The 26,810-nt window shown below is 59.7% G+C and overlaps 1 protein-coding gene across 1 annotated transcript; it reads left to right on the forward strand.

Moving 5' to 3' along the window:
• Positions 1–282: 282 nt before the first annotated feature.
• On the forward strand, positions 283–26,810 carry HHIPL1 (HHIP like 1; the record flags this gene model as incomplete). The annotated part of the gene is made up of 9 exons (XM_080666845.1): positions 283–558; positions 7,684–8,330; positions 9,749–9,892; positions 13,745–14,073; positions 14,622–14,748; positions 17,617–17,762; positions 20,830–20,911; positions 24,268–24,350; positions 26,224–26,810. The coding sequence occupies 9 exons, from the start codon at positions 283–285 to the stop codon at positions 26,808–26,810; spliced, it is 2,421 nt and encodes an 806-aa protein (XP_080522971.1).

Consider the following 26,810-nt stretch of genomic DNA (forward strand, 5'->3'; position numbering starts at 1 on the left):
AGGAGGAACGGCCGGGCCGCCGGGACAGCGGGAACAGAGGCTGGCGAGGTCCAAGTTCTGCGGGCGCCTCCCTTCCTTCAATCCCGCCGAGGCGTCCTGGACCCGAGGGGACCTCCTCGCTGGGGAGGTCGCCAAACGCGTGGGCCTGCGGGATGGGCCCGCCGTCGCGAGCGCCCAAGGAGGATGCGGGCGAGAAGGGAGGCGGGAGCTCAGGGCTCCCCGACTTCCAGGGGGCCGGGCCGGGCCGGGGCGGAGCAGGGCGGCGGCCAGGGCGGTGGCGGCATGGCGGGACGGCGAGCCTGGACCGGGGCCGGGGCGCTGCTGGCGCTGCTGGCTTTGCGGGCGCTCAGGGCGGCGGCGCACCCGCAGTGCCTGGACTTCAGGCCGCCCTTCCGGCCGCCGCAGCCGCTGAGCTTCTGCGCGCAGTACTCGGCCTTCGGCTGCTGCGCCCCCGAGCAGGACGCCGCGCTGGCCCGCCGCTTCTGGGCCCTGGCGGCGCGCGTGGACGCCGGCGTGTGGGCCGCGTGCGCCGGCTACGCGCTCGACCTGCTGTGCCAGGTGAGCGGGCGCGGCGGCGGAGGGTGGAGGGCAGGCGACGTCGGCCACCCGGCTGGACGAGGACCACCCGTGGGCAGCGGGCTTTGGGTCTCCAGTGGGAGTGACCGGGCCCGGGGCGGGGAGACGGGCATCCTGGGATGGCCCCCTAGGGCTTTGCCATTCACCGGCTTTGTGACTTGGGCTTCCCCTGGGCCTCGGTTTCCCCTCCAGACCCAGGAGGGATGGACGAATGATGTCCTCACTCCCCCAGCGTTTGGGGCGCCTCTGTCCTGGGGCCTCCTGGAGTCAGCCCTCCAGGACCCCGCCGGGGAGCCGCGCCCTTGTCGTGGTACCAGGGTCGGAATCCGTTGCCCCACGGCTGCCAAGGGCATGGTCCATGCGCAGGCCTTGTGTTTGTCGAAGGGTGTGGGGGACCCTGGGTGAGCCTCAGGCGCCTCCCACCCCGCCCCGCCCCGCCCCTCTCTCTGGGCTGGCGCCCCCACAGGCAGAGGCTCTCATCTTTCAAGACCACCCGAGTGACACCTTTTTGGTGAAACCTCTCTGCCCCCATCTCCCCTCTGAGGGCGGAGCCGGAGCCTCCGCTCACACCAGATGCACAGCAGGGGCTCGAGCCCACCATTCTTGGCTGTCCATTCTCCTGCGAGGGTCTGACTCCCAGCGCCTGACGCGAACCACCGGGTGGGTGGTGGGGTCAAGGCTGTGAAGCTTTGAGGCTGGCCTTGGCCCAGCCTGGGCAGTGAGAGGACTGGGGGCTGGAGGGTTCTGCAGGGCAGCGCCAGGTCGCAGCCCTCAGCCAGGAGGGGCAGGCCTGTGGGGAGGGGCTGAGGGCAGCTGGGAGTCAGGCATACTGGGGTTTAATCCTGGCTCCGCCACTCCCTGGTGCTGGACCCTGCAGTCACAGCTCCTTCCCTGTCAGATGGAGGCAATCTTACCCGCCCCCAGGATTGCCATGCAGACTGCGTGATACATATTAGGGGCTCAGTGGACATCTCCAGTTGGATTTCTTTAGTGCATGCCTTCTTGGCCCCCACTGGCCCCCACTGGCTGCCCAGCCCTGGGTGGGAACCCAGCTAGGCCCAGAGGCCGGTTTAGCGAGGGCCTAGCAGGGGTCCTCAAACTATGGCCCGCGGGCCACATGCAGCCCGCCAAGGACATGTATCCGGCCCGCCAGGTGCCGCTGCCTGTCCTGCTTAGCAGCCGACTCCTCCCAGGCCCACAGTGCGCATAGGAATTTGTTCATAGTTTTTTTTTTTAAACTATAGTCCGGCCCTCCAACGGTCTGAGGCACAGTGAACTGGCCCCCTGTTTAAAAAGTGTGAGGACCCCTGGAAGCCAGGGACTTGCTGGGTGGTCACACAGCCCAGTGGTGGCCATGGTGGGCACCGGGCCCTCACTCACTGCCAATGTGAGTGGCCACGTGGGTAGGAAATAAGAGGGGATGGGGGCCGATGGGGGCCTGAGGAGCTCCAGCATGCAAAGGGGGTGCTTGCCCTTGGTGGGCTCGAGCCCCTGCTGTGCATCTCAGGAGCGAGACTGTCTGGTCAAGTGCCCGTCTCCTGCTGGGGGCTCCACAGGCCCAGGTCCCATGGCTTTCCCAGCCCCGTCCCAGAGCAGGGTTGAGCACTTACTGTGTGGCAGGCTCAGCAGGGCAAATAAGGTGGCCCGTCCTAGGAGGAGGAGGGAGGAAAGGGTCAGTCCTGCTCCCTCCCCTGAAAGGAGGTCCCCTCTTTCCTTGGGAATCTTCCCAGCACGGGCTGGCCTTGAGCAGCCGGGTGGAGTGGCTGCTAGCACCTCACCCCAGGCGTTTCTGGGAGTGACCTCAGGTCTGGAGTGCGCTGGGAAAGGGCAGCGAGGCTGGCCCGGGGTTTCCCTGCCGGGCCTGGTGGAGGGTGGGAGAGGACCTTTTGGAGGACTGTGCCCTGTGAGCCCAGGCTGTGTCTGGATTCAGCGCCTCCTGATTTCCACCACTGGGGGCGGTGGCCCAGTGCCTTATTTGCAAGTGTTAGTCAGTGACGGTAGGCATTTACCTCTGCCTTGGGGGATGGGCTCCAGAGGAGGGAGACCCTGAAGACATGCCCACCCCCACAGTCCCCTCCAGAACCTGCCCGTCTGACACCCACAACTCTTCCAGAGGCCCCGATGGCTCCTTAGCTAGAGGGCGGGTGTCCCTCCCGGCCTTTTCAGATCCTTTTTTGGAGCTTTCTTGGAAAGGTCACACTTTCCCTGGCAAAGTTGGGGAAGGCTTTCTGAAGGAGGGAACCTTGAGTTGCGTAGCCTATGTGGTTTGAGCATTTCCTGAACAAACACATGCATCATCTCAATGTATTCCTTCCAACAGCTCTGTGAGGCTGGGGTTCCTTTCCTCCTGCAGATGGGGACATCAGCACAGAGAGGTTAAGGAACTTGCCCAAGGGTACACAGGAAATGGTAGACTCAACCTCCAGGGTGCTCCGGCTCCAAAATCCTTCTCTTGCCATATTGCCTGTCTTCTTGAAGCCCCACTGTGTGCTGAGCCCCGGGTTCCCTGCCCTGGAGGGTCCCATCGTCTGTGGCGTGGACAGACATGCTCAGAGATGATTAAGTCCTAGCTAAGCAGACCGGCTGAGCCGTTTCTGGCCGTTACAGTGTGAGAGCAGAAGTAAAGAGCTCACCCCATGAGCCACAGAAGTACAATTTGGTGAATGCTGCATCTGCAATATGAACCGAGGGCTGTGGGAGCATCCCCGAAAATCAATACACACACACACACACACACACACACACACACACACACACGAGTCACTTTTCCCTGGGTTTTCCGCAGCCTTCCCCTCAGGCCAGGGAGAGCCAGGGTCCTGGGGGATGGAGGAGCCAGTGGAGGCTGTTCAGTTGGGGCCCAAGTCATGTCTTCCAGATGCCGAAGCGTGCAAGGAGGGACCATCCTACACGGGCACTGTGTGCAGAGACTCGGTCTTCCTGAAGAAGGCCTGGGGGACATCAGAAGCCTTCAGGACTCACGCCCTGGCCCGTGTGGCTTCGTGGTTGAGTGTCATTCCATGCACATGCCAGGTTGCAGGCTCAATCCCCAGTAGGGGGCGTGCAGGAGGCAGCTGATAGATGTTTCTCTATCATCAATGTTTCTCTCTCTCCCCCTTTCCCTCGCCCTTCTCTCTCTCAAAATCAATAAACACACACACACAATACATATATTTAAAAGAAGGCTTCGGGACTCGGGATCATGAGTCTACAGTGGCACCTTGGGGCAGTGAGGTGGGTGGGTGGTTTGCCCCCGGCAGTAGGATGCTGGTCAGTTTTCCATGGGTTTTCTGTAGCCTTGCCCCACCGGCCACTCTAAGGCTAGCTGCTGACTATCCTCCTTGTCAGCGGCAATCACTGCCCCCTCTTCTCATTTCCTGCTTCTGGACTGCCCTGGTCTGGGCACCAGGTGTGCATGGCATGTAAGGAAAAGAATACAGGCCATGAGTCTACAAGACACATGTCTCTCTCAGTGCATGGGTACTGAACTTAAAAAAAAATTCAAACTATAAGAGAATAATATATATATATATAAAAGCCTAAGTGATTGTCCGACTGTTCGATCGTTTGCCCGGTAGCTATGATGTGCAATAACCACCAGGGGGCAGACGCTCTGACCAGAAGAGGAGCCCGATTCCTCGTGGAATCGGCTGTGGGTTAGGTTGCTGCTGAGGCACTGTCAGCCCCGAATGCGGTTCACCCGCACCCCAGACCCAGAGAGGAGGGAGGAGGAAGCCAGTGGGCATCCAGGTCCTGGGGGCTGGGCCTGCAGGAGGGGTCTCGCAATCCGGGATCCCTTGGGGATGTCGGAGAGCCGGTTTCCGCCCCATCCCCGCAGGCCAGGATGAGGGACCCCACCGGTGCACAAATCCATGCACCGGGCCTCTAGTTCATTTATAAAATCTCAGAGGTGGAAGAAGTAATTCATAGAAGAAGTGGGCATAGGAAACAAGTTATAGAGACAAAGGAAGGGCCCTTGGAGCTTAGAAGTGAGGAAGGTAAAGGTGACATGCCTGGGGGGGTGGGGAAGGGGAGGGGAACGGGAAAGGCCCTGGAGAGTGTGCTGGGTCCTCCGTCCTAAGGGTGTTAAGGGTGGAGGTTGTAGGGGAGGTCCCAGGGGAAGGTCTCAATAGAATATTCATCAGCTTTCCAGGGGTGTCCTTTCAGGCCTCCACTGAGTGACTGGTCGGAGCCAGGGCAGGAGTCCTTATTCAGTGCAGCTGGTCCTGAGGTCAGCTGTGGTGTTGTTTGTCTGGTTTTGCTGCTTTTCTGGGCCTGGAGCTGAAATACAGCCGAGCCTAGATATCTCTGAGGAGGAAAAGTCGGGGAGACCAAACCGCAGGAGCAGCGATAGGCTAGGGGAGGAAAGGCCGCCCTGGGGGCGAGGTCCCCCTACACTTGTCCTTTGCTAGGCACCCAGGGCTTTCCGTCCTGGTGACCTTCTGTACCTGGCCCACCGTCCTTGCTCTGCTCATGTCTGTCTAACTGCCCACCACATCCCCGCCTCAATAATCTTGGCTCTGAATTCTTTCAGAGAAAAGGGACACAGAGTCTCTTCTGTAACTGCTTCCTGCTGAAGAGGGGCAAAGTTTTCCTTCAGAGCCGGGATCCTTGCTGTCTGTCAGAGGGATGATGAGGCCCGGGCATGGAAGGAGGTGGCGATGGTGTCTAGAGGTGGTATTCCCTGAGTACGAGTGGGGCTTGTGACCTGGTGGAGTCTGGATGTCATGAGGCCCCAGCTTGGCCACTTCTCGACAGGTGCCTTTCTGTAAGCGTAAGTCCATCATCTGTGCAACAGGAGTCACAATGGCCAAGCCTCGTGAAGAGTAAGTGACGTGTGTGTATAGACCAGCCGTGGGCAAACTACGGCCCGTGGGCCGGATCCGGCTGTTCTATCCGGTTCTCTTGCTCTCCCCTCCGCTCCTTTACTTTGAATTTATATTAGTTCACACAAACACTCCATCCATGCTTTTGTTCCGGCCCTCCGGTCCAGTTTAAGAACCCATTGTGGCCCTCGAGTCAAAAAGTTTGCCCACCCCTGGATAGACCCTCCTGGTCCTCCCACAGCCACTGGCTGGACTCAGGAAGCTCCGGGGGACCCTGAGGGTGGGGAGGTGACACTGCCCAGAGCCAGGCCTGGCCATCTGCCCCACTTGTCAGCAGAGTGGAGTGTGTGAAATGTGCTGTCCCTGTCTGAGCCTGAGACAGGGACTGACCCGACTCTAAGCACACGTCATCCAGTGGCCCTCAGCTCCACAGTAGCAGCGGAGGGTCCAGGGAGACAGGCCGTGGTGTGACCAAACGCACAATCATGTAACCGGAGGGAGCCACCCCTGGCCCGGAGCCTGAGCACGCAGCCCAGAGGACAGCCTGCCACCCGCTTCCCCTGGAGGCCTCTTGCTGGAGCCCGGCTGGCCCGGCCGATGAGGGGCATGCGCGGCTGTCAGTGCCTCCCTTACCACGGGAGTAGCTGCCTCTGAGGCCTCCTGGGCCCGCAGTTGAGTCAGAGCAGACTTTGGCCTGATGAGCCCATGGTGAGGAGGGTATGTGTCAGACTCAGACATAAGTAATTACATCTGCTCTCGTCAGGGACTGCAAGCAAGGGAGGTCCTTCTAGAGCGGGGGAGCTGAGGCCTCTGCTCTGGGCAGGTGGGGTACAGGGGAGGTGCCGAGGAGTGGCGGGGGGGCAGGTCACTAGGCCTTAGGGGTGGGTACTTGGCCAGCCAGTGGAGCTGGGATATACTCTGCTGCTCCACCCGCCCAGCCTGGCCACTCTGGCCTGTGAGCTTGGTCAGTGGCTCCCTTCTCTGAGGCTCCCCTTCCCCATCTGTGCCATGGGGACGGACGGGAGCCAGCCACCTGCCTACAGCTGCCTCAGGAGGAAATTCAGATTCACCGGAGTACCCGGCCTGGTCCCTTGCCCACAGTCTGCCCCAGTACCCCGGAGCTGTTCCTGTTAACTGCTGTTTCTCCCAAGGCCGGGGCACGGTTGTTATTTCAGACTGAATAGGATTCTGCCTGCCGGGAAGGGCAGGCCTGCAAAGGGAACAGCGCTTGCTGAGGCTCAGAGGTGGAAGTGTCAGGAAATGGAAGGTGGCGGGAAGCAGGAGCAGTGGAGACAGGAGCTGATGGCAGAGCTGTGGGGAAGCTGTGGGCAGAGTAGCAGGGGTCAGCGAGGGCCTGGTACCTGTGTCTTGCTCTCACGGGCTGGGTGCTGCGGGCTGGACACCGGGAGAGGCCTGAGCAGGTTTGTTGCCTCCGTCTGGGTTCCCAAAAGCAGAACCTGGGGCAGAACTTGTGGGCTATTTCCTTATTCCGGTGAGTGACAGGGGGCAGAGGGAGAGCCCAGCCCAGGATGCTGCTAAATGTGGCTGATGCTTCAGCCGGTGGGACCACCTTTCCAAGAAACTGTACAACCTGGGAGGCAGGACTGCCGGCGGGCCGGGAGGAAGGCAGGACAATCAGGCCATCGGCAGCTTTCTCCCAGGGAGCAAAGGTTTGCCCCCCGAGGCATGAACTCCCCTACCTCCCAAATCATGTCCATGGGGCACTGAATGGGGTCCACAGAGTCTCACCAATGGACGCCCTGGGGGGAGGTGGGGGGGGGCCTGGGCTGTTGGCTTTTGTCCTACAGAGTTAGAGGCCAGCAGAGCTGAAAAGGGGCCAGTGAGGCCCAGAGGGTCCGACTCCTTTGTCTCATAGAGAAACTGCTCCGGCAGCCACTGGAGAGGGCAGCACCAGGTGGCCCTTGAGTTGGGAGCTGAGCAAAGGAGTACGTTATGCAGCTAAAGGGCAGCGGCATCAATGGGATTAGAAGAGAAAGTATATGAAAGAACCTCAGACCCTCCTGGCACACAGTAGGTCCTCAAGAGTCGCTGCCGATGCTGTTGTTAGTAGCAGTAATAGTTGTGGTTAGTGGTTCCAACAGAAGCATGAAGGTGAGGAGGTCGGAGGCCTGCCGTAGTTGAGTCGAATCCTGGTAACAGATAGGATTGTCCCCATTTTACAGATTAGCAGCCTGGGGTTCTAGGAGGCGGGGCGACCTCTCCAAGGTCACACAGCTGGTAAGAGCCACCACAGAGCATCCCCGAGCTGTCCCTGTCCCTGCAGGAATGCTCGCCCTACGCAGCCCACCTCTATGACGCCGAGGACCCGTCCACGCCCCTGCGGACCGTGCCGGGGCTCTGCGAGGACTACTGCCTGGACCTGTGGCAGACCTGCCGGGGCCTGTTCCGCCACCTGTCGCCCGACCACAAGCTCTGGGCACTGGAGGGCAACCGTGCCAAGTTCTGCCGCTACCTGTCCCTGGACGACACGGACTACTGCTTCCCTCGCCTGCTGGTCAACGAGAACCTCAACTCGAACCTGGGCCGCGTGGTGGCCGATGCCCAGGGCTGCCTGCAGCTGTGCCTGGAGGAGGTGGCCAACGGGCTGCGCAACCCCGTGGCCATGGTCCACGCCCAGGATGGCACCCACCGCTTCTTCGTGGCCGAGCAGGTGGGGCTGGTGTGGGCCTACCTGCCCGACCGCTCCCGGGTGGAGCGGCCCTTCCTGAACATCAGCCGGGCCGTGCTCACCTCGCCCTGGCAGGGCGACGAGCGGGGCTTCCTGGGCCTCGCCTTCCACCCCCACTTCCGGCACAACGGCAGGCTCTACGTCTACTACTCGGTGGGGCTCGACTTCCACGAGTGGATCCGCATCAGCGAGTTCAGGGTCTCGGAGGACGACATGAACGCCGTGGACCACAGCTCTGAGAGGTGGCCTCCTGGGAGCCGGGCCGGGCGGGGCGGGGCTGAAACGGGGCCAGTAGGACCCAGCTCATACACTCCGTGGGTTGCACAGGTGGTTAAAGGGTGTCAGTGCCGCCCTGGAGAGGGGCTGACCCCTGTGCTCTGGGGTCAGGGGAGGGACAGCTGCCACACAGACATCACAGGATCCAGAGCCCTGGATCAGGCACTTCAGATGGTTTGTTTCACTGGGTTCTCATAAAGCCGAGCCAGGTCAGTATTACTGTCCCATTTCACAGATGAGGAAGTGGAGGCTTCAGAGGTGAAGTGACCTGTTCGGTCCCACAGCCAGGAAGCTCAGAGCCAGCACTCGGCCTGTCTGTCTGGCAAGCCCATCCCACTGCTCCTCTCACCCCGACCCCATCCCACGGCCCCAGGTGACTGAGCCCGGCCTTCCACTTCTCCTCGCCTGGACCTTCCACACTTCCCCACCCCCAGCTGGTTTAGCCATTTCTTGCCCCCAGGCCTCTGTCCCTGTCAACACTGATCCTGCTCTCTGGGTACTATTTACACCCGGCTGTTTCTGAGATGGGCTTGGCCTGACCTGGCGTGGAGGGCATATGCATCGGTGTGAGTCCCATAGGAAAAAAAACCCCTGTACCAGGTTGTTCAATAGGCAGAGCTTGGCATGGGAGTTACTGGGGTGCTGGGAATGACGACAGAGCACTGTGGGGAGGAAGTGAGGCAGCTCTGAGTTTAACAGGTGAAGGAGGCTGCCTCGCCTCTTGGGCTGGAGGACAGAGTGAGGAGGTGGGGGCACTGGAGCCCTGAGGCTGGGGCCATTCAGTGGAAGCTGGAACCATGGTGGGCCCGGGCAGCAGGAGCTGGATCCAGGGAGGAGGTAAACTATTGCCAAGATGCAACCTGAAGAGAGAGAGAGAGAGAGAGAGAGAGAGAGAGAGAGAGAGAGAGAGAGAGAAATGCCCTGGCTGCTCCCTTCCTCCTTCCCTCCAATCTCCTGCCAAGGAGGGAGTGTAGAAGTGTTCAGCTTACGCGTGGGGAACTGTGACTGATAGAACCACCAGCTGTGCCTGGGCCCACGGTTCTGCGTGATCATAACAGGGCAGGGGCTAGCAGTGGGGAGCAGTAGAAGAAGCGTGAGACCAGAACTAGCGGACCCGAGTTCTGGTTCCAGCTCTGCTGTGTGCCCTTGGGCAAGTTGGTCAACCCCTCTGAGCATCCACGTTCTCATTAGCACCATAGAGGGAACTGTCCATGCCCAGCCCTCCAGATCTTTGTAAAAATCTCGTGCTAGAAAGGACACGCCAAGCCTTTGCCGCTGTGAAATGGTGTCCAGGAGCGAGGAGGTTTTATGGCTGTGATCTTGTTTTGTATTTTGGCTGAGGATATTTGGGGGGCTGGGGGCGGGGACATTTATCTTCTTTTAGGATAATCCTGGAGATTGAAGAGCCAGCGGCGAACCACAACGGGGGCCAGCTGCTCTTTGGGGACGATGGGTACCTCTACATCTTTACCGGAGATGGCGGGATGGCCGGAGACCCCTTTGGGAAGTTTGGAAATGCCCAAAACAAGTATGTCCTGCTTTTGGCTGCCTGGCGGGCTGGTTCACCTACCCTGGGTTACATGCTGTGCTGGGGGGGCATTCCCTCCTCAGCCACGCAGCACAGGGCAGCAGACAGGGGCCTGGGTCCCAGCTCAGCCTGCAGCTGGCCAGCCGGAGACCCAGTCAGGCCACCGCCGCGCATCAGTTAGAGGAGAGCAGCACTATTGCACGGGAAGGCTTTCTGTGAGGAGTAAAAGCGGTCGTGTTTGTGGCCAGGCCCAGTGCCCACTGGCCACAGGTACCTGCGAGGCGACATTAGAGGGCCTCTGGGAAGATGGGAATTTTTCCGGAAGTCAGCTCAGCCCTGCAGGAAACAGAGGAAGGAGAGGGGTGCTTCTCAGACCACGTGGGGGGGGGCGTGAGCTGGTTGGAGCAGGGCTACATGGCACGTGGCTGTTCTGCCCAAGGCTCCCCATGATCACCCAGACATTGAAGCATAGTTCTGTTCTGTTAGTCACTTCTTTTTTTTTTTAAGTATTTTATTTTATTTAAGTATTTTATTTTATTTTTGTTATTCCTCACCTGAGGATATTTCTTCCATTGATTTTCAGAGAGAGTGAAAGGGAGGGGGAGAGACAGAGAAAGATACATTGACTGGTTGCCTCCGCACGTGCCTTGTCCAGGGACAGGGGTTGGGCCTGCAGCCGAGGTATGTGCCCTGGACCGGAATGGAACACCTTCAGTCCGCAGGCCATGCTCTATCCACTGCGCCAAACCGGCTGGGGCAGTTAGTCTCTTCTTGGCTTGAGCAGATGGCCTGCCGTCATTCCACTCCTGGACACACACACACACACACACACCACACACACACACACACACCACACACACACACACACACACCACACACACACACACACACACACACACCACACACACACACACACACACACACCACACACACACACACACCACACACACACACACACCACACACACACACACACACACCACACACACACACACACACACCACACACACACACACACACACACACACCACACACACACACACCACACACACACACACACACACCACACACACACACACACACACACACACACACACCACACACACACACACACACACACACCACACACACACACACACCACACACACACACACACCACACACCACACACACACACACACACACACACACACACCACACACACCACACACCACACACACACACACACACACACACCCCACACACACACACACACACACACACGTCTTGTGAGTCTAGAGGCTATCCCGCAGTCTCGGGGCAGCCTCCTCCACTCTCTCAGCCAATAATGACGAAACCTTTCTCTTTCCGGCCCAGAAAGTAAAAATAGCGAGCCTGATGTCGATTACAGCGATAAAGTGTTCACAGCTCGTGGCTCCTGTTTTCACCTGGGGCTGCGTGAGAGGCATCGCGCTTTCTCATGTTTGGGACCAAGTTCAGAAAATGGAAACGAAGGGTTTGTGGGTAACTGGACAGAACTTAAAACATTCTTTTGCTGCTCTGAGTTTGGCCCCCTCATACAGGGAAGCTTGGGTGTGGTCTGCAGCGTGGTGGTGAGCAGGCTGGAGCGGGCGAAGGAGCCCTTGGGCGGGAGGGGGTTAACTGTGGGGCCTCTATTGGGTGGGAGGGTTTTCTCACCCCAGAGGACACAGTGAGATGAGGAGGGAAACGCTGGGGTGCTGATGAGGTGAGAATGACAGGCACACCGTTGCAAAGCACGGCAGTCCTGCCTTGTCAAGCAGCCTGGAGGGAAGTCACCGAAGTGTAAGAGCGAGAAAAACCCCAAAAGATCACTGCTGAGGTGCATCGAAAACCACAGCTGAGAGTGTGGTCTCCAACGCGCTCCCCGTCTTCAAGCACAAGGCGGATCTCTCCCATCAGGGGTCACTTTTGCCCTGTGACAAATGAAACCCACAAGCTACTCACCCCGGGAGCTGTGTGGAGGTTAGGGCTGCACCCCCGTTCTACGTGGTTCTGGAGGGCCCCAGAGGTGACGCTGCGTGCCTACATGGAGTGGCCTGCCTTCTAGTCCAGAGCTGTCTGGGGGACCTGGCAAGGAGTCCCCCCAAGTTGCTTCATTTTGAGGTAGGGGTGGGGGTGGAGGGTGGAGAGTGTGGGGTGCACTGGACCACACTGAGGCCCGTCTTTACTCTGACGTGCCGTGGTTCTACCCGAGGCGGCCCTGGGAGTGTGAGAGAAAGTGAGAATTCAGCCCCGTTTCCGGCTAAGATAGCAGTGTCTTCTTGCCCCCCTCCCAGCCCACCCTGTACTCTGTACGGTGCACTTGGCTTTGCCTTCACTCACTCACTCACTCACTCACTCAGCAAACACGTGATGAGCGCCTACTGTGTACCAGGCACTGTGCTGGGCTCAAAGAAAACCACACGACTCACTTTTCTCACAGCATTTATGTTCACCCCGTAGCACATCCCTTTAAGAGGGCAAGGAAGCAGACCACCTCAAGTGACCGTGGAGGACACCGGTCGGGGGAGGTCAGTGTTGTGGTAGAGAGCGTGGGATTTTTGCCCTGGCTGCTTTGGCTCAGGGGACAGAGCGTCGACCTGCGGACTGAAGGGTCCTGGGTTCGATTCCGGTCCAGGGCTCACATGGGGTTGTGGGCTCGATCCCCAGTAGGGGGCATGCAGGAGGCAGCTGATCAATGATTCTCTCTCATCATTGATGTGTCTCTCTCCCTCTCCCTCTCCTTCTCTGAAATCAATAAAAAATATATATATTTTAAAAGAGTGTGGGTTTTTGCAGCCAGCCGCCAGGACTAGACCCCAGCCCCACCATTTGCCATGGGTGTGGCGAGTGGGCATTTAGGTGACCTTTCTGAGCTCAGGCCCCCATCTGTAAAGTGGGGGTCACGCAATACCCACCTGCTTAAAGGTGTGTTGTGAGGCTGAAGCGAGGCTGCAGGTGGTGTGTCAGTCCAGTGCTTGGGACAGGGCTTGGCCCAGAGTCAGGTGCCGGGGGAGTGCTGAGTGAATGAAGGAGGTAACCCAGCTGGTGAGTCGCTGAGGAGGACCTGACCCGGCGGGGTCTCGGGCCCCACAGCCAGGCTCACCTTGGCCCTGGTTCAGCCAGTGGCCCTGGGGTGGTGCCTGAGCACCCTGGGGCAGTCACCTCAAGCCGAGCTCTCCCCACCTGTCCCCTCCCCACCTGTCCCCTCCCCACCTGCCCCCTCCCCACCTGCCCCCTCCCCACCTGCCCCCTCCCCACCTGTCCCCTCCCACCTGCCCCCTCCCCACCTGTCCCCTCCCACCTGCCCCCTCCCCACCTGTCCCCTCCCCACCTGTCCTCTCCCCACCTGCCCCCTCCCCACCTGCCCCCTCCCACCTGCCCCCTCCCCACCTGTCCCCTCCCCACCTGTCCTCTCCCCACCTGCCCCCTCCCCACCTGCCCCCTCCCCACCTGCCCCCTCCCCACCTGTCCCCTCCCACCTGCCCCCTCCCCACCTGTCCCCTCCCCACCTGTCCTCTCCCCACCTGCCCCCTCCCCACCTGTCCCCTCCCCACCTGCCCCCTCCCCACCTGTCCCCTCCCCACCTGCCCCCTCCCCACCTGCCCCCTCCCCACCTGCCCCCTCCCCACCTGTCCCCTCCCACCTGCCCCCTCCCCACCTGCCCCCTCCCCACCTGTCCCCTCCCACCTGCCCCCTCCCCACCTGTCCCCTCCCCACCTGTCCTCTCCCCACCTGCCCCCTCCCCACCTGCCCCCTCCCCACCTGTCCCCTCCCACCTGCCCCCTCCCCACCTGTCCCCTCCCCACCTGTCCTCTCCCCGCCTGCCCCCTCCCCACCTGCCCTGTCTGTAGGTCTGCGCTGCTGGGCAAGGTGCTGCGCATCCACGTGGACCGCACTGAGCGCGACCCGCCCTACCGCATCCCGCCCGACAACCCATTCGTGGGCGACCCCGATGCGCGGCCCGAGGTCTACGCCCTGGGGGTGCGCAACATGTGGCGCTGCTCTTTCGACCGCGGCGACCCGGCGTCGGGCGCGGGCCGCGGGCGCCTCTTCTGCGGCGACGTGGGCCAGAACAAGTTCGAGGAGGTGGACCTGGTGGAGCGCGGCCGCAACTACGGCTGGCGCGCGCGCGAGGGCTTCGAGTGCTACGACCTCAAGCTGTGCGCCAACGCCTCCCTGGGTGACCGCCTCCCACCCTCTGCGCTCTGGACCCACCTCCCATTTCTCCCCATCCCCCCACTCCCCACCCCAAGGCTTGCGCCAGTGTCTCCCTGGGTGACCGCCTCCCACCCTCTGCGCTCTGGACCCACCTCCCAGATCTCTCCCATCCCCCCACTCCCGCTCCCCACCTCAAGGCTGTGCGCAAGCACCTCTCTCTGTGCCTGCCCCAGGCTCAAGGAGACCGCCCTTGGGGGACCCCCTGATCCCAGATCCACCCCAAGGGATGTGCGCCAGTGCCTCTTCCCGGGTCCCCCACACCCCACCCAGGACCTGACCTCGCCTCTCCCCACTCTCCCCCTCCCCCATTCTCCGGGATGCTCTTTGCTCTTCTCTGCACCTAGAAGCTATAAGCATCTCCCTCCCTTGGTAATGACCTGGGTCCCCATCTCTGGCCCTCCTAGTGACCTCACAGCCCTTTGCCCCTCAAGACTCAGGACCACCCGCAAAGATTTGTTGGGAGGGGCGTGCTGATCCCTTCCACTCACCCCGGCTCCCCCCACCCTGCAGATGATGTGCTGCCCATATTCGCCTACCCACACAAGCTGGGCAAGTCGGTCACGGGTGGCTATGTGTATCGGGGCTGTGAGTACCCCAACCTGAACGGCCTCTACATTTTCGGCGATTTCATGAGTGGGTAAGTGGCCTGACTGCCATTCTAGGAGGCCGGGAGGGCAAAGGAGCAAGGTGGGAGGGACCCTAACAACTTCCCTGGGGGGCCAGGACCTGTTACTGTACCAGCTGGCCAGGGCCCCAGGGTGCATTGGTCCAGGAGAGGCCAGAGAGGCCGCCCTGCTGGGGAGGAGGGGAGCTGGGACTCCAGCCCAGGTCTGACCACGGGGGCCCCTGGAGCCTTGTTTCCCGATTCCCACACTCTTCGGTTCGGTGCCTCCCTGGGGGGCAGAGCATACCCCCCATACCTGCTGTGGGTCAGACTCCTTCCCCAGAGGAGCTTATGGGGCCTCATGACCACCTCATTCTCCCATTGTACAGAGGACAAAACTGAGGCCCCGCGAGGCCCAGGGCAGAGATGCACCTGGCATGATGCTTGAAAGTGCAGCTGGGGTGGCCTGGGTCCGATCCTGCCCCCCTTCTTAGCCACGTGACTTGACTTCTCTCAGCTTCAGTTTCCTCATCTGCAGAATGGAGATGATGATTGCAGCTGCCTCCACGGTTGTTTGAGGGCTGAGTCCGTGAATGCATGCACAGCTCTGAGAATGAGTGCACGCTCAGCGGCTGGCAGCTGCTGCTTATCCCCCCACTCTAGCCTGTGCACGCGAGGGCAGCGGTCCCTCCCTCAGGAGAAGGGAGGCGCTAAGGAGCCTGAGGTTGGAGGAGAACGCTCACCTCTGCAGGCTGCTGACGCGGGCGTGTCTGCAGCTGGAGCTGAGAGAGAGCCTCTGGATGCTGGGTCCTTTCTTCAGCTCCGCCCCTTCCTTGGGGTCTGCCTCTGGGACTCCACTATCCCATCTGGAAAGTGGGTCTAGATGAAGCCTCAGCTTTTACCCCAATTCTCCTATCTCCTAAGTCACCTGACTGTAGACATTTAACTAATTTTGCCTCCCTTTCCCAAGCCCATCTGCTGGGCCAGGCTTTGTGCCAGGGCCAGAGCAACAGACTTGAAGAGTACCTGACACCCAAGTCAGGGAGACAGACACTCCACTCTAGTCCGCCTCAGAGAGCCTGTGCGCAGTGCTGGAGAAGTCCAAGGTGGGGGCAGTCAGGAGGGCTTCCCGGAGGAGGGGACAGCGAACAGGGCCTGGGAGTATCAGTAGGTAACTGACAGGTGGGGAAGGGAGTAAGGGGCCAGATCAGCATATTCTTTTTTTTAAAAAAAACATATTTTATTGATTTTTTTACAGAGAGGAAGGGAGAGGGAGAGAGAGTTAGAAACATTGATGCGAGAGAAACATCGATCAGCTGCCTCCTGCACACCCCTTACTGGGGATGTGCCCGCAACCAAGGTACATGCCCTTGACCGGAATCGAACCTGGGACCCTTGAGTCCGCAGGCCGACGCTCTATCCACCGAGGCAAACCGGTCAGGGCCAGATCAGCGTATTCTGCCCTCCCCAGGTTCCATCTTGAGCTCCGAAGTGAAGGCACCTCCAAAGTGTGTGCACACTCGTGGCACCTGCCTCACAGAGCTCTGCAATCCAAGTCAGCTCCTGATTGCCTCCTGGTGGCCACTGGGCGGGGGTGGCCCGAGGGGGCAGGAACCAAGCTGGTCTTCTGGTCTCTGTGCGCCTTCCCTTCATGCTTCTCTGGTACATAGTCGGTGCTCAGTAAAGACTTCATGCAGGGCTAGCTTCATGGATGTGAAGGACCTCACGCTGAGAAGGGCCCACACTTGGCTTAACGCTCTGCTGTCACTGTCTTGAAATTCTTAACGCTCTTAGCACAAGGGGCCTGCACGTTCAGTTTGCACTGGACCCTGCATTGTGTGTGGTCCTGGTTGTGTTGGGGGCGGCAAGAGCGGCTCCAGGTGTTAGACCAGTGGGGTCAGACGCGGCCTGGGTTCAGCAGCCTGTAGCTAGGAAAGAATTCAGAGCCAAGACGCAAACTATAAGACCGGGGTCGGCAAACGGCGGCTCGCGAGCCACATGCGGCTCTTTGGCCCCTTGAGTGTGGCTCTTCCACAAAACACCACGGCCTGGGCGAGTCTATTTTGAAGAAGTGGCATTAGAAGAAGTTCAAGTTTAAAAAATGTGGCCCTCAAAAGAAATTTCAATTGTTGTTCTGTTGATATTTGGCTCTGTGGACGAATGAGTTTGCCGACCACTGCTATAAGAGAACATTCGTTTGGAAAATCACAGAGGTAGAAGAAATTTGTAGAAGAAATGGACTTAGGAACAAGTTACAGAGGCAAAGGAAGGGCTCTTGGAGTTTAGAAGTGAGGAAGGTAAAGCTGAGGCACCTGGGGGGGGGGGGGGTGCAGGGCGCGGAGGCAGGGGCGTGCTCCCAGGAGGGAGAGCATGCTGGGTCCTCCATCCTAAGGGTGTTAAGGGTGGAGACTTTAGGGGAGGTCCCAGGGGAAGATCTCAATAGAATATTCATCAGCTTTCCAGGGGTGTCCTTTCAGGCCTCCACTGATTGGTCGGAGCCAGGGCAGGGGTCCTTATTCAGTGCAGCTGGTCCTGAGGTCAGCTGTGGTGTTGTTTGTCTGGTTTTGCTGCTTTTCTGGGCCTGGAGCTGAAATACAGCCGAGCCTAGATATCTCTGAGGAGGAAAAGTCGGGGAGACCAAACCGCAGGAGCAGCGATAGGCTAGGGGAGGAAAGGTCGCCCTGGGGGCGAGGTCCCCCTCCACTTGTCCTTTGCTAGGCACCCAGGGCTTTCCATCCTGGTGACCTTCTGTACCTGGCCCACCGTCCTTGCTCTGCTCATGCCCGGCTAACTGCCCACCACAGTTGCATGGATAATAGATGAGTGGGTGGACGGATGGCTGGGTGGGGTTCCCCGGCTCACCATGCCAGGCATGACCCCACAGCTCATTCTCCTTTGCAGGCGCCTGATGTCCCTTCGAGAGAGCCCGGGGACAGGCCAGTGGCAGTACAGCGAGCTCTGCATGGGCCGTGGCCAGACCTGCGAGTTCCCGGGCCTCATCAACAACTACTACCCACACATCATCTCCTTCGCGGAGGACGAGGCCGGTGCGTACTGCTGAGGACGCTCCGTCCTGGCGGCCCATGCCTGGCTGGTCCCCCCTCCCCTGGCTCCTTCTGGCTTGGGGTTCAAGGGATATGGTCTCAGGTCTGAGGTTGAAGGAATGGGGTGGGTCTCAGGCCTGAAACCACTTCAGGATGAAGAGTGATGTGTTCAGGGGGCTGGAGACCTTGCTTGCACATCATCCTTACCAGTCGGAGCTTCAGCTCCCCCTCCCCTTCCTCTTCCCCCTCCCCCCACCTCTGCCCTGGGTGAGGTTGTTGTGAGAGGCTCAAGGCTAGGCAAGGTGACTTGGGGAAGAGTTCAGGGCAGTTAGAGGACCAGGAAAGTTAGGGACCAGGAAGTACTGGTGGAAATGCAGGCGGGGGGGTGGGGCGGGGGGCAGGAGCGGGGCGGGGGGGGGGTGGGGAGTGCCTCCCAAGACCTCCACTGCCCTGGGTTCCTGATGGCAAGTGTATTGGGCCTATAAAACGAAGCCACACGGTCTTGAGAACGTGGGTAACACCACCTTCTTGCCTGTTAGTGGGTCTCCCATTCGGGCACTTGCATTTTCAATGTAAGGAACAGTGGGGGAGGGGGGAGGAAGAGGGGCCACAGGGGCTGGATCCCACTCCAGCCTCCGGCCTTTGTCCTTGGCCCTGGATTGTCCCTGGACAAAAGACTAGGGGCCCATGGTGGGGCCTAGTGGATGCTCGGCCCCAGTTGCTGGGCAACACCCACCAGGGGGCCTTTGGAGGGGTATTCCCTTGCAGAGCCCAGTGCCCAGAGACCCCAGGCCTGAGTGTGGGAAACCTTTGTTGAACCGACACCCATCAGAATCTGAATTCTCCACAGGGCAGCCGCAGCCCCCACTGCCCTCCCCAAGCCCAGGGGGCACTTGGAAGCCCTTTCTTTTGGTCAATAGGGGGTTAACATGGTTTGGAAGGAGAGATGCTCTCTCTCTCCTCGGCCCCCCTCGGCTCCCCTCACTCCGCGCCCCCCCCCCCCCAAGAGAGGCGGGGCCTGGAAGATGCATTTCCCAGGGCCCTGCCTCAGCCCTCTGAGTGGCACTGAGTGATGTGACAGCAGGCGGAGGCCCCTCTGAGACGGACAGCCCGGGACAGCCTGCTGGCAAGCGTGGGCCGCGGCCCCTAGAAAGCACTGAGCTCTGGGGTCCAATGCAAACAAACCTCTCCCAGCTTCAGGCTCCAGCCTCCATCTCTCTAGTTGTTCCTCTAATACTTGTAAATTGTGAAACAAGGGCCTCTGCTGGTCCCACGTCCTCCAGGGGCCGTCCACATGGCGGAGACCTGGAGGGCAGCCGGCCCCGGGCAGGTTCCTCATTCCTGGGGGGGCGGGGGGGGGGGCTCCCTGCCTGTGCAGATCAAGGCTGGAGGGAGCGTGGGGTGTGCCTGGTCCAACCCCGTCACTTTACAGGTGGGGAAACGGAGGCTGACTGTTCTGCTCAGCCCTGGGGAGGGGAATGCTGGACCCCGCTGGTGCCCCGAGGCCTCCCAGAGGGCCTTACGCTTGAACTTGGTCAGCCCGAGGAAGCTGAGTGTGTGGCGAGCCCAGGGGTGTAGATGGGAGGGCCACACAGCCAGGAAGGAGGCCGTGGCTTCCAAGGGGGCCTCTCTCCAGGAAGAGACCCGGAGAGGAAGTGTGCGTGTCTCGGCCTCCCGGCCACCAGGTGTGCTACATCAGTGTGAGCTTGGGGCAGAGACGCTCCTGAGCTATGGGCCTCGCTGACACTCCCCAGCTGTGTGACGCTGGACAGGTCACTTGGCCTCTCTGAGCTCTGTTTTCTCGCCTGTAAGACGGGAATATGAAGCCTATTTCCTGGACATAGGTGCCTCTGCTAGCGAGGGCCGGGCAGAGAGCGAGGACTCACATTCCCTGAGCGCACGTGGCGCCAACTGCTTGTAACTCCACTCACTGCATTTTCACTCCAGTCCCGAGAGGTGGGGAAACTGAGGCTCAGGGGGGCGGTCCCGGAGCTGCTGGCGCTCACACGGGGCTGAGTTCAGGGGCTGGTATTCACACGAGAAACTCCCCGAGCTGGTGTTCTGCCTGCTAGTCAGTGGAGACAGACTCCAGCCTCTGGGACTTGGCCGGACCCAGATCCCGGTGACTGACATCAGCAGTAAAAGCTGATGCTGACTGAGCACTGGCCGTGTGCTCTTTTAAGCTAAATGACAGTCCTGCCCGGCCCGTGTGGCTCAGTGGTTGAGCATCAGCCTGTGAACCAGGAGGTCATCCTGGTGATGGTTCAATTCCCAGTCAGGGCACATGCCCGGGTTGTGGGCTCGATCTCTGGTAGAAGGCGTGCAGGAGGCAGCCAATCAATGATTCTCTCTCCCCCTCCACCTCCCCCTCCCCCTCCCTCTCCCTCTCCCTCTCCCTCTCCCTCTCCCTTTCCCTCTCCCTCTCCCTCCCCCCCTCCCCTCCCCCTCCCTCTCCCTCTCCCCTCCCCCCTCTCCTCCCTCTCCCTCTCCCCTCTCCCTCCCCTCCCTCTCCCTCTCCCTCTCCCTCTCCCTCTCCCTCTCCCCTCCCCCTCTCCCTCCCCCTCCACCTCCCCCTCCCCCTCCCTCTCCCTCTTCCTCTCCCTCTCCCTCTCCCTCTCCCTCTCTCTCTGAAATCAATAAAAATAGATCCAAATGACAGTCCCATGAGGCATTTCATTTTGGGATGAAAAAGCTGAGGCTGGGAGAGCCAGGGGTGCCCGCATTGCCCAGTAGGCAGTTAGTCAGGAGCTGGGGCATGGACCCGCATTGTGCCCAGAGGTGTGTGGTGCTGGGCGTGAAGCCCAGGCAGGTGACCAGGGGCTCCAGAGGGTCGAGCCTGGGTGGCCTGGCAGAGTGGCCACTGCCCTGGAGAGCTACAGAGGCCCTTGGACATGTCAGCTGCCTTTCTCAGGCTGTCTCCGTTCTGGGCGCTGGGGAGCTGCGTGAGCCTGGACCCCTCAGGGCTGGCCTCCTGAGGTTGGGGTTGGTCTCAGGGCTGAGGTGGGGGCGTGGGGCCGCTGGGACGGCCTCCGGGCGGCGTGCTCACTCCCTGCCTTGTTTCTTGTCCAAGGGGAGCTGTACTTCATGTCCACGGGCGTCCCGAGTGCCACAGCAGCGCGTGGGGTCATCTACAAGATCATCGACCCCTCCAGGTGAGTCACACCTCCCGCGTTGCCAAAGCCGACGCCGTCTTCCGGGAGCCTGTACCTCCATTACCTCAGTTTCCCTCTCTGGCACTCCCTAAGGTGGGGATTATCCATACCCCCATTTTCCCGATGAGAAAACTGAGGCCCAAAGAGGGAAGTGACTAGACCAGCCCATACTGCCGGTAAGAGGCAGATCCAGGGTTCAAACCCGGACTGCCGGCTTCCAAGGCCACCTCTATCCGTGACAGGAGGGAGTCAAAGACACTGATGGGGGCTCATAAGCACAAGCTCTAACATCACATTTTTTAAAAACTTAAAGCACTTTGCCCTGACTGGTTTGGCTCAGTGGATAGAGCATCAGCCTGCGGACTGAAGGGTCCCAGGTTCGATTCCGGCCAAGGGCATGTACCTGGGTTGCGGGCACATCCCCGGTGGGGGGCGTGCAGGAGGCAGCTGATCGATGTCTCTCTCTCATCGATGTTTCTAACTCTCTATCCCTCTCTCTTCCTCTCTGTAAAAAATCAATAAAATATATTTTTTTAAAAAAACTTAAAGCACTTAGAATTCAGAATAGTTTCAGGTTTACAAACAAGTTGCAAAGATAATACAGCATTTTCCCATATGCCCCGACCTACCTTTCTTTCTTTCTTTCTTTCTTTCTTTCTTTCTTTCTTTCTTTCTTTCTTTCTTCTTTCTTTCTTTCTTTCTTTTCCTCTATTATTTGAATGTCTTACATTATTATAGCACCTTTGTCACAATTAACGAGCAATATTGGCACATCACTATTCATTAAACTCCACACTCCTTTTTAAAATGGAGGTAACTGCACTTTTTAAAAAGAATTTCTCTAGTTTTTCTCTCACGTTCTTTTTTCTGTTCCAGAATTACATTAGTCGTCAGGTCTCCTTAGCTTCCTCTGGTCTGTGACAGCTTTGCAGACCCTCCTGTCTACCACAGTTTTTTCTTAAAGCACAGGTCTGTTCATTATTGCTGCTATTTTTTGTTGTTGTTAATCCTCACCTGAGGATATTTTTCCCATTGATTTTTAGAGAGAGTGGAAGGGAGGGGGAGAGACAGAGAGAAAAACACCAAGGAGAGAGAGACATCCATTGGTTGCCGCCTGCACACAGCCTGGGCCGGGGATCGAGCCTGCAATCGAGGTCCGTGCCCTTGACTGGAATCAAACCCGGGACCCTTGGGTCCGCAGGCCGATGCTCTATCCACTGAGCCAAATCGGCCTGTTCATTATTTTTTTAAAAATATATTTCTTTATTGATTTCAGAGAAGAAGGAAGAAGGACAGATAGAAACATCAATGATGAGAGAGAATCATTGATTGGCTGCCTCCTGCACGCCCCCTACTGGGGATCGAGCCTGCAACCCAGGCATGTGCCCTTGGCCGGAATAGAACCTGGTATCCTTCCGTCCTCAGGCCGATGCTCTATCCACTGAGCCAAACCGGCTAGGGCAGCCGTGGGCAAACTACGGCCCGCGGGCCGGATCCGGCTGTTCTATCCGGTTCTCTTGCTCTCCCCTCCGCTCCTTTACTTTGAATTTATATTAGTTCACACAAACACTCCATCCATGCTTTTGTTCCGGCCCTCCGGTCCAGTTTAAGAACCCATTGTGGCTCTCGAGTCAAAAAGTTTGCCCACCTAGGGCCAGCCTGTTCATTATTGACATATTTCTCAAGAAAAACATAAGCACTTCCTCTCACCACACCCCTTTTGTTTCCCACGGCCTCCCCATCTTTACGTGGGCGGCGCCAGGATGTACCTCATTGCGGAAGGCACCTGCAAACTTTGCATTTTCCTTCGTTCCTTTTCCCCGTTCTGCATAAACATGTGCACGTTGCAACATCACCCGCAGAAGGATCGGTTTTAATGGCCGCGTAATTTTCTGTTGAGTCACTGTGCCCTCGCTGTCTTTCCCGTTCCTGGACGTTTCCAACGTTCAGAGCAGACGCTTCTCTAAGGAGATGTCACGTGCACGGAGCACCTGATTCACGCCAGATGTGCCTTGGACCCGTCACTGCCTTAGTTGGTGCCGCGCGCTATTGGCTTATCCCGCGGCAGGTCGGTTCTGCTCAAGGTCTCGTGTGTGGGAGGAGGCAGAAGCCGGCCAGACTCCCTTCCTTCCTTCCTGACCCTCCTCATCCCTTTCATTTTTCTCTTTTGGAATAAACGTGTTGCTTTGCCCTGCAACATATTGCACGGAGGCCCCATGACAGAGTCTTTGGAAAACGAAGACATGAGGTGTAGCGGGGGGGAGGGAGGAGCAGGGGGGGGGAGCAGGGGGGGGGCTATTCATTACCGCCCAAACATAACCGCATTAATGTGGCAGTTTTGGGTGTATCTCCTACCTTTTGCACAACAAACGTGTTTTTCATAATTTCTTTGAGGAACCAACATCTGCTGGGTCTGTGTGGGGTATGTGGATATTATTTGGGTTCAGGGCCACCAGAAAACCCACCCTCTCCAGCTCTGACAAGTGCAGCCTGCACGTGTTTCTTCAGCCTGGGGGGGGGGGGGGTGGGGGGAGGCCCAGGGTTTCCCTCCACGGTTTCCCTCTTTGGCCAACCCCGTCTGGAGGCCCCTCGTGTCACGTGGCTGCTTCACCCCTTGGCTTTCCCCTGAGCTGGTGGAACCTATTGAAGTCTATACCCACGTGGTCAGCCCAGAATCGGCGGGTCCCATTCAAAGACTCACAGATCGAGAGCCAAAAACTAATTAAAGCAAAATTCCATTCCTTCCTGGTGCCCCTCGAAGATGCCAGAAGAGCCCAATTCATAGTCCTGGCAACCTTTTCTGACTCTTTTCTCTCCCAACTCTCTACGCTCCCCCTCCCCCCACCCCCAAAGGCCCCCGGGTCCCCCAGCTCTGCTGCCAACCCTGAGACACACTGTCTCTCCACCTTTTCCCTTTAAATGGACTGAATCTCTCCCTGGTTCCTGCAGGCAGCGGAGCCTCTGTTTCTGCATCACCAGAAATCCAGGAAACCAGGGGGGCAGGGACCCTCCTCAAAGGCTGTGGGCCGGGGCTGGGGTAGTTCCAGTGACAGGAGTCGGACTGGCAGGCTGTGGGGGGAGGAGGATGCCATTCGACCAGGTTCAGAGGACAGGCCGTGCTCAGAGTTAGAAGTGGCTCAGGTGAGCCACCCGCCTCATGCAGAAGTGGGATGAGGGGTTCATGTCCTGGGATTGGACTCCTGTAGATCCGGGGCACGGAGCACGTGGGGACACTGGGCCACACAGTAGGTGCTCCATAAATGGCCACCGGTGTTACCTGCCCAGGCCTGGAAGCACACGGACATGCTCAGGGCGGGCTCCCAGGGCCGGGCTCATGACCTTCTGTGTGTTGGCAGACGGGCACCCCCCGGCAAGTGTCAGATCCAGCCTGCCCAGGTGAAGGTGGGGAGCCGCCTCATCCGCTTTGTGCCCAAGGAAAGTAAGTGTCCACCAACAGGGACCCAGAGCGGGAGGGACGCTCCCATAGCCCACACCCAGCGTGGGTCCTCCCAGGTGGACCCTCTGCCGGGCCCCGTGCTGGGCACACATTATACACTCAGTTAAAGTGGGCAACGTGTGCCAGCCCCAGGCCATGGGTGGGTGGCACAAAGGGGCTGCCGGTCTCAAAGGGGGCATGCAAAGGGAGAAAGAGCTGTTTCCAGGGGAGTGCACCCCAAGTCCATGAGAGGCACAGAGAAGGAGGGTGTGCCCTGCGTGAGCAAGGAATACTGGAAAGTTATTCTGGGTGCCAGGGTCCCTAGGGGAGGGGGCGTCGGGGCTGGGCCTGCCACGAGATGCTTCCACTTTGACAAGGTTGGTGGGGAGGGCTGCCAGTCTTCAGGACCAGAGGGACCGGGCAAGGCCGCCAATGGCTGCCCTGGGATCAGGGGCCCGCTGAGAGGGCTTGTCCTGAGGAAGGGGCTGCTCTGTGGGGCCAGGCTGGGTGGGAGCGACGGCCAGTGTAGCCAGAACTTTCCATTCTTTTTTTTTTTTTTTAATAGTTTTATTGATTTCAGAGAGGAAGAGAGATAGAAACATCAATGATGAGAGAGAATCATGGATCGGCTGCCTCCTGCACGCCCCACGCCTGTGCCTCGAACCATGACCTTCTGGTTCATAGGTCAACGCTCAACCACTGAACTACGCTGGTCAGGCCAAACCTTTCATTCTTCAGAGAAGCAGGAAACGCGTCCGTTAATTAGTCAGTTCATTCATCGCACTTCCGTGGGCTTCCTTTTGGGGATGTAACGCTGGGCAAGATGGACGTGGTGTCTGCCTTTCCGAGCTGTTACAGACAGGTCTCCTCATTTGAAAGTGTTGGCTTTGGAAAACCACCTTGTGGGCCAGAGGAACCACTTCAGGAGGGCTAGTGTACCCAGCACGTCACCCGTCGGCAGCCTGGGTGTGGGGGTGGTAGGAGGAGGGGAAGGCTAGGCCCCTGGGTGGGCGCGGTGCCTGGCCCTGAGGAAGGGTACCCTGGGTAGAGGAAGTTGGGGGAGAGAGGAACTCGGGTTTGGGGGAGTTAAGTCCAGCCTCAGGTGGCTTCGGGCCTGGGCCAGTTTTCCAGACACTCGTTCCGCAGTTTCCGGCACTTTTGGAGTGACCCGCTCCAGGTCAGGCCAGGCCCTGTCCTGGCCGGGACACACAGACATGTCATTTAGCGTCCCAGGCCCAGTGACAGCGTGTGTGCTGGTGCCATGGGGACCCAGGGCAGTGCAGGATGAGGGCGTGGTGGTCTCGGAGCAGAGGCTCAGGGCTGACCTGGAAGGGAGAGGAAGGGTGCACCGCGGGGGGTGGGGGGGCAGTCTAGGCAGAGGGAGCAGCAAGAGGCCAAGCGGGAGAAGCCGGGCAGCCAGGGGCCTGGCGGGAGGCTGCACCCTGAGCAGCAGGCCCTGGGCAGGCTGGTTCTCATCCTGCCTGTCTGCCGTGCCCACCCCCTAACCCCCCATCAGAGGGTCTCAGCTTCCCCCTTGAACCTCCCATTGGAACCGGGAAGGGTCACTTGCTCTGAGAAGCCCTCTCAGACACGCCTTCCCTTCCATGAGCTCCTGAGTTTCCGGTGTGAGGCTGGGACTCCCGGGAGGCGGGGCTGGGAGGGCAGGCCCAGCAGTGCCAGGGCCTTTGCAGCGTGACTGCAGAAGCACCTGTGCCAGCTCCAGCTTCACACCTGAGGGCCAGGGTGACCCGGGAGGCACGCGGCCTCGGTGTCTGAGTGGAGGGTGGAACCAGGACATCTTTCCCTGGGGTCTGCATTCCGGGACGGGGGCTGGGTGGCCAGGGCCGCTCTGACTGCAGGCTCTCTCTTTCTGCAGAGTTCATCCGGAGGCCCGAGAGCACCCCGCCGCCCACAGCGCGCGCGCCCACGAAGGTGCCCAGGCGTGGCCGCCCCACAGCCCCGCCGCCCGTGCCCACCCCGCGGCCAACGAGGCGTATCCCACGCCCAGCAAGGCCCACCCCGCACCCGGCAAGGCCCACCCGGCGGCCCGGCGGCCGGAGGGTCAGCGGCCGGCGGCGGGGCCGGCCTGGCACCGAGAACTCTGCGCCCTTGAATGGGGCCGTGCGCCTGGTGCGGCCTGCGGGCCTGAGCCCGGGCCGCGGGCGCGTGGAGGTGTTTGCCGGCGGACGTTGGGGCACTGTGTGCGACGACGGCTGGGACATAAAGGCCACCGCCGTGGTGTGCCGCCAGCTGGGCTTTGCCCACGCCGTGCGGGCCACCAAGGGCGCGGAGTTTGGGGAGGGCCGCGCGCTGCCCATCCTGCTGGACGACGTGCGCTGCGGGGGCGACGAGAAGACCCTGCTGGAGTGCAGGCACGCGGGCCTGGGCACGCACAACTGCAGCCACGAGGAGGACGCGGGCGTCATATGCAGCCAGGAGGACCCCGACCGTGGGCGAGGGTAG

The sequence above is a fragment of the Plecotus auritus genome (genome assembly GCF_963455305.1).
Source record: "Plecotus auritus genome assembly, chromosome: 1".
Classification (NCBI taxonomy): domain Eukaryota; kingdom Metazoa; phylum Chordata; class Mammalia; order Chiroptera; family Vespertilionidae; genus Plecotus; species Plecotus auritus.